A 7594-nucleotide genomic window follows, 5' to 3' on the forward strand; every position below is an offset into this window, starting at 1 on the left:
GAAAACAGAAATTATTATACTTGGTGGTAAGCGACTGTTTTTTATTTTTTTATAAAATGACAACGTCTTTTCAAGTTTTTTCGTAAATCAAATTTTCGTTTTAACATTGGGCATAACAGCCTCAAAATAGTATTGATTTTGCGTTGATAAAAACCATGAGCGCATTATGTCTTCGAAATTTGTTTTTACAGAGGACAATTTTCAGCCAAAATTTTTGACTTTTTTTATTGAAAGTTCTGAGAGTACAGTGTGTTTTTGTTAATGTTAACTTTTGAAAAACATGTATATTTTTTATCAACGCAAAGTCATTTTAAAGGACAGATGCGTAATTTTGGAGGGTTATCTTGAATATATGTAAATAGTCTTCAGAAATGCACGAATAAAGCATAATTCCAGTAAAAAAACCCCTTAAATTCGGAATTTTACTCACTATTTCTATATATGTCGTTTCTTTATATGTTTTCACGACGAGTCGTCATTTTAACATTTAAACGCGGATAATTCTGGACACACATGGATTTGACGGTTAATTTTCGACGGTGAGCTGTGAACACTTTTACTGATTGGCGCAACTACAACAATTCCATTTCTGAGACTAAAGTATGGTTGGTCAAAAACTGGCGCATCTGTCCCTTTAAGAATATCAGTCCTGTTTTATTATTATTTTGAGCTGAGATATTTGAGCATTTGGATATTTCATTTAAAGATTGGTTCCCTTTTTTGTATTTATGAAAATGAAAATTCTGATATTTATATGAGTAGAAAGTAGAGGTGTTCTAATGACTTGGAACAATACCAGTATGTCTCACATGTCTGATCAGCTGATTAGCTGCTGTAAATGGCAAGTCCACCTTTATCCAATTTTTCACATTCAATATTGTAGTTTCCAATTTCCCTATTCCAGGATTGAGACCTGCGACATTTTGGAAACACCATGGAAAACCAGTCTTCATCCGAGAGAAATTCCAGATTTATTCAAACATTATGGCTGACCTATGCTTTTTCCATGAATGTAAGTAAAATATCTTTGGTGAATTATACATGTATTAATGTTTACATGCCTCTGTAGATATTACCAATACGTGGATTTTTTTTTGTTATAAAATGTTGGAAAACTGGATGATTGGTGTCCGGCCAATACGTTTATATTTCATTAGAGAGGAATTAAACGTCTAATTCTTCTTCTGAAACATGATATAACTGCTTGTCATGATTACCAATAGACCAGTGAGTCTGCTGGTGGATTGACCCCGAGGTTATTCTTCAATCGTTTTACTGGTAGGGCCTAATGTGCCCCACCCCCACACATATATAGTAAATATTTATTATGTATAATTATTACAGGGATTTAATAATGGCATATTGGGACCGGCGTTACTAGACCTACAGTTCCTGGTAAAGGTCAATCTAGATACTATCAGTAATCTGTTTATTGTGTCAGGGGTCGGCTTTATTATTGGTAATGTAACAGCGATGGTACTGAAAAAATACGTCGATACAGAATTATTTCTAGGTCTCTCTGTGTTATTTGGTAGTGTTATTAATATTGTATTACTAGTCGTACCTGTCTATGCATATGTCGTCATCATGACACTGCTTCAAGGGATATTTAAAGGTGTTATTGGTTTTTGTAAGTTGATTTCAAATGAGTCTTTCTTCAGATTTCTTTGCGTATTCTGATACGTTCATTGGCATGGTTGAGCTTAAAAAAGCCAGATGTGCCATTTTTGGACCAATCGTAACTTGGTCTCAGAAACGACGAGACACTGCACTGCCATTTATAAAAAAAGGACACCTATGGAACTTTGAAAAGAAATTCCTAATTTAAGATATTTTTGAAGGAATTATCTGATTTTCCTACATTTCTAGTACGTCTGAAGACTTTTTTCATATATTCAAGACTCAAATCACCCCCCTCCCCCCCCCCCCCCCTCCAAAAAAAAGGCGCAACTGCCCATTCAATTAATTTCGCTTTTCTGTATTGCAGGTGTTTTGATAATGTGTAATGTTATATGGAAGGATAATAAGAGTTTCGCATTTCAATTTGTTTGTATAGGAGGTGGAATATCATCCTTTATAGTACCATTTATAGCTAAACCCTTTCTATCAGAGACACATTTTAAACACAGTACTGACAGTGATGTGTATACCGAATGTCAGAATACAACCAACCCTCCACTGAGTGCCGACTGCTACACCTTCGAAAATACCAACGTACAGTGGGCGTATGTTATTGTTGGCTTAATAATGATCCCACCAGCTATAAGTTTTTTATATTATTACCATCGATCTAGAAAACAAACTAATGTACCATACGAAGAGTTCGATAACGAAACGAAACCTTCTAAAGCGTCCATGATCAACAACCAGAGTACTTATTTTTTTCTGGTCCTGCTGTTCATATTCCATATCCCAATCTTCGGATTCTGTTTAGCGTTCGGCGGTCTTTTGACAGAATTCGGTGTTATAAGCGACTTTCATTACACAAAAAGTACTATGGCAATAATGACTTCAATGTACTGGGGCTCGTTTGTGTTCGGTAGAATTGTGAACTTAATATTTTCACAGTATATTAATCTGTTTGTGGTATTGACCGTGAATTTGGCTGGACTGCTGTGTGCTACGACCATGCTAGTTTTGGCAACAGTAAGCCGACCGATTATCTTCTGGATTGGAACTGTGCTTATCGGATTGTTTTCGTCGTCGTTGTTGCCCACTGCATTAGTTTGGAGTGATAAATACGTTCCTGTGAGTGGTTTTACTATAACGACCACTCTGATAGCGTCTGGAATGGGTGATATCGTGTTACCGCGTATTGGTGGAGCAGTTTTCGACACGGAAGGTCCTCCTTCGTTGATGATCATGATGCTCGTTGCAGCACTATTTGAACTTGCTTTCTTTATCGGATTAGCTCTGGTAGGAAATTCCTTAGTGATTAAAAGTCAACCTTCTGAAGACGAACAATCAAAACAGATTGTGAAAGAAGAACATTATACACCTTAATATGTTAGATTGGCATCTCAGGACCTCAATGGCACCAGCAATTGCATTCATAATTCCAAAGGAGACCATTGGAAAAAAAATGGTCATTTTTCAATATCCATATTGGATATCCGTCACTGGCCAAAGAAATGATGATAACTATGTAATGATTCTATTCATTACACGACTTTTTAGAGGTTTCATTTGGATAAGAAATGAATTACAAATTTTTCGTTTTTTGATTTAATTACAACAATTACAATCAATCCAAAAAATTAGTGTATCCATCGGCCACAAAAATTGGCCGACCACTGAAGTAAAGACGAAGTGTCAATTGAATAAATTAGATATATTTGTTAGTGTGAAAATCTCCTGGACAACAAGGTCATCGCCCAATATATTCGACTAACTGTCGGAGAACTTTTTGGTGTCACGATTATTCATGTTCCTTTGACAACAGTACGATATGATCTACGTCAAGGATATTAATAATATACTACTGTTGCAATCTCTAACGGTCCAAGAATGACTTTTTGTGGAAAAGCGCATTATTTCAATGTTAAATTGTTTATTTCTTATACATAAATTGTGGGATATAAGGCCTTTATTTCCAAAACATTTCCAATGTCCACAGCATGGCCCCCTTAAATGGATTCGAAAAATTGTGTTGTGCTCTGCGTGCCCCGTTTCGAAAGAAATTAGGTTTAATGCTGTATATGTCGTATATCATTATGTATTCTAACAACACAATAACATGCTAATGGAACACATTGTAAATTATAGAAATTACGCCTAATTAACCCACTGCTATATAAGAATATAAATCAATTGAGGTTCAATGCCGAATTTTATCAATATTGGAAATTTGTCTGGGTTTTTTCTTTTGTTTAAAACTGAATTCCATCTATAATTGTATAACATGAAACGAAATGATAATCATATTTAAATAGAGGCTAGATAGGCTAGCCTACGCGGGTGACAAGTAGGCTATACCAAGCCAAAACATAATGAAGTCGGCGAATAACATACATGGGCCACCAAACATAAATAGAATGAAGCAGGCATATTCTGCATAGATTAAATCATACACCAAGGCCTACTTTCCAGCTAAATATCTCAAATTAAGTATTTCCTTAGCTTCTTTAACATCACACTCCGGTCAAAATCTTCCTTTTCAGTTGATATTAGTTTAAGATATCGTTTCACCTTTTATGTATGTAAAAACGCATGTTACTACAGTATCAAAGAGGTATGGGACGTAACTCCAGTTTAAGTTGACTATTTCATAGTTCCAAATCAGTAATTTACACGAATTAGTCGTAGATCCGTTTCCAAAATTAAGACACCACCACAGAATTTATGTAATTTCCGGTTGATGAAACTTTCGATTGAATTTTGTTTTGATTGCTGAATGTAGGTAATTGATTGATTCTTTTGCATATTAAGACAATGAACTAAGGCAATGTAGATTCTGTGTCGATATATGTCTCGGACATACATATACCAAATAAGCATACGCTTGTCACATCGTTTTGTATCTCAAATTCAAATTTTGATTGAAGACGAAGAGGGCTTTCGACATTCAAGAATCCGAACGTAATAGTAATCTTTTGCTTGTGACATTGGCTTTGTTATCTGTCTGTTACAGTAGAACTACAGAAGAATGCAACCATTCTTATATTGCGCAATTAAAAAGTGTAGATTACTTCTAGTTCTACTACTCCTGCAAGATAAGTGAAGACATGTATTTTGAAAATTGAACTGTGAGAAAAATTGCAGCTGTCACTAGCCCTAGGCTAGATCACTAAGCATAATCATTGTCAATCTAATCACCATTACTGGCATTAGCTCCTATCTGAACCTTGTCAAGACGAAATGATATTATCTATTTTCAGATCACTATGTAGGTTGTAGAAGATCAGGTTGAGGAAGTTCATCAAACGATTCAAAATGCAGCGTTTATTACCAGCCAATAAGTTAACATCAGTCCGCTGTGGAGTGGCCAGATTTAAATCTACATTAACTAAAGACCAAAGAGAAAAGTTGGCTGATGGACCAGACTTGGCAGATTTTATTCAAGATGATCCAGAAATACCAGAAGAACCAATAAAACGCAATAAAATCCAGAGATTAAGGTTACCTGATTGGTTAAAAACAGGAATTCCCATGGGAAAGAATTTCCATGAAGTGAAATCAACTCTTCGAGATTTGAATCTTCATACAGTGTGTGAGGAAGCAAAATGTCCCAATATCGGAGAATGTTGGGGTGGTGGTGAGCATGGCACTGCTACAGCAACTATAATGGTCTTAGGTGATACTTGTACTAGGGGATGTCGTTTCTGTTCAGTAAAAACAGCACGAAAACCGCCCCCTCCTGATCCACTGGAACCAATCAACACCGCGAAAGCTATAGCGTCATGGAAACTAGACTACATTGTCATAACGTCAGTTGATAGAGATGATTTGCCAGACGGAGGTTCGGCACATTTAGCAGAAACGATTCACGAAATCAAAGCACATAAACCTTCGATATTAGTTGAATGTTTGACACCGGATTTTCATGGGGATTTGAAAGCTGTAGAAAGGGTTGCTAGAGCAGGGTTGGACGTGTATGCACATAACGTAGAAACAGTTGCTGAGTTACAGTCACAAGTTCGTGATCCACGGGCTAATTATAAACAATCACTATCAGTATTAAAACATGTGAAAGATTGTGATCCAAATCTGATCACGAAAACATCGTTGATGTTGGGATTGGGTGAAACAGATGACCAAGTTCATAATGTTTTAAAAGATTTAAGATTTATTGGAGTAGACTGCTTAACTTTTGGACAGTACATGCAGCCAACACGCAGACATCTCAAAGTGAAGGAATATGTCACCCCCGATAAATTTAACTATTGGAAAGAAATTGGCGATGAAATGGGGTTTGCTTACACCGCTAGTGGTCCATTAGTTCGTTCCTCTTACAAAGCTGGGGAATTCTATATAAAAAATCTGGTCCATAAAAAGAAAGTGGATGCATTAAGTTAATTTGTTTTATTTGTAACAGGCTGTGAGATTATTAAATATTTAAGATCTGATCATTCTTTTATTTTTGAAGAGAGGAGGTTCACATGGCAGTTGTTTCATGTTTCTTCCTGTGTTGTAACCAGTGGGGGAACAGGCAAAGGGGAGGGGGTTGACATTTCCAATAGAAGAATAGTTAGTATCCCCAATTTAATTCTGAGAAATTTACAATTAAGATTCTTATGCATTTTTACCCCAAAGTATGTGTGAACAAGCCATCTCACAACCTGAGCATAATTTTGTAATTACTGTTCCTCTCAGTTGATTGGCCATTCAGATGAATTTATTTGTTAAAGAATTGATCGAATTACAATTTGTGATATATCACCTGTTTAAGAAGTGAATTTAGTGATGTGATAGTAAATTATGCATTCCATAAGGCCTTTTTGTCCTTTTGGAGATGTTAATAAGCCTTACAAGAATAATATGCAGAATTCTATAGAAATAGACCTGAAATTCTGTTCAAAATCTTGCTGGTTAAATTTGTCAAATATTATGGATGCTACGCTACTGTCCATAATGAGAAGTGATAAGAGTAATTTGTAAAGCAGGTTACACTCACTGTTGTACTAGAACTTCTAGAACACCTGATGATCTCATGCTAGATAGGGAGTTACCCAGAAGGTAGCATGTAAAAAGAGTGAAATGGGCAATAACTTCAACATGAAATAATTCTGTCGTGGCACGAAAACAGACAAAAGTCGCACAGGAACATTAGACGAATCATCCAAGCACAGTAATTTGTTATGAAACGTCTCGTCCTCATTATACCTAAGTTTTGCTTCCAAAGAAGAAGCGAACTTTGATGGGATGGATAAAACACAATATAATCTGGAAACAATTGAAGCTAACGATTCAGTTTCTTCGTTTCTATGTGCAATTTGTCAAGAAGAATTCAATTCGGCCGAGATCTTGGAAGCTCATAACATAATTGTTCATGAAAATCTGACTTTCAAGTGTACAGCATGTGGTAAAGATTGTCCCTCAGAAAGATATCTTTCTGCCCATATGATAATAAACCATGGCGAACAGGTGCGTGCTGAGAACGATATCACCATTAAAGTATCCAATGATAGAGTTGATAGGATTGAGGTAAAGGAGGAGATAGATCTGTTTGAAATCATTGAAGTAGGTTCAGAAATCACAATCCCACAACAAGAAGCCCTGAATGATAATATAGTGTATATAGAATCTAATGTTGAGTCTGTAGAAGGTACAACAGACCATGGCATTGAAATTGGAAATCAATCATCAGTACAGATCTCTGATATAAATGGCGTTGTGTCTAGACAGAACCCTCACGTATCTAATACTTTAGAGCTGCCAACTGGTGTTATTTCTGAACAAGACACCTCAAATACCATTGTGCCGAAAGAAGCGAGTAAAAATGGCTGTGGAAATACAAAACAAAGCCATCCTAAGACATTTACCTCTAAAGGGAATGATAATTCAATGAAAGTTTTAAAAGCTATGTTGAACCTATATCAAGTGTTCAGAATTCAAAAAGTCCAGTGACTAAAGTCAGTAAAAGTGTTTCTCCTCA

The 7594-nt window shown here is 35.9% G+C and overlaps 3 protein-coding genes across 3 annotated transcripts; all 3 read left to right on the forward strand.

Annotated features, from left to right (window-relative positions):
- Window positions 1–934: 934 nt before the first annotated feature.
- On the forward strand, window positions 935–3003 carry LOTGIDRAFT_165470 (hypothetical protein; the record flags this gene model as incomplete). The annotated part of the gene is made up of 3 exons (XM_009062483.1): window positions 935–1012; window positions 1345–1630; window positions 1988–3003. 3 exons carry the CDS (start codon window positions 935–937, stop codon window positions 3001–3003), a joined length of 1380 nt encoding a protein of 459 aa, XP_009060731.1.
- A 1343-nt stretch (window positions 3004–4346) lies between these two features.
- LOTGIDRAFT_150656 (hypothetical protein) lies at window positions 4347–6064 on the forward strand. The gene is made up of 2 exons (XM_009062484.1): window positions 4347–4395; window positions 4878–6064. The coding sequence occupies exon 2, from the start codon at window positions 4933–4935 to the stop codon at window positions 6013–6015; it is 1083 nt and encodes a 360-aa protein (XP_009060732.1). The 5' UTR covers window positions 4347–4395; window positions 4878–4932; the 3' UTR covers window positions 6016–6064.
- A 797-nt stretch (window positions 6065–6861) lies between these two features.
- Window positions 6862–7566, forward strand: LOTGIDRAFT_165473 (hypothetical protein; the record flags this gene model as incomplete). Its single annotated transcript, XM_009062485.1, has 1 exon — window positions 6862–7566. The coding sequence occupies one exon, from the start codon at window positions 6862–6864 to the stop codon at window positions 7564–7566; it is 705 nt and encodes a 234-aa protein (XP_009060733.1).
- Window positions 7567–7594: the final 28 nt, after the last annotated feature.

The sequence above is a fragment of the Lottia gigantea genome, assembly GCF_000327385.1.
Source record: "Lottia gigantea unplaced genomic scaffold LOTGIsca_51, whole genome shotgun sequence".
Lineage (NCBI taxonomy): Eukaryota > Metazoa > Mollusca > Gastropoda > Lottiidae > Lottia > Lottia gigantea.

What these genes read in the sequence shown, in the direction of transcription:
- LOTGIDRAFT_150656 (XM_009062484.1), top strand. Translation starts at nt 4,933, where the DNA reads ATGCAGCGTTTATTACCAGCCAATAAGTTAACATCAGTCCGCTGTGGA.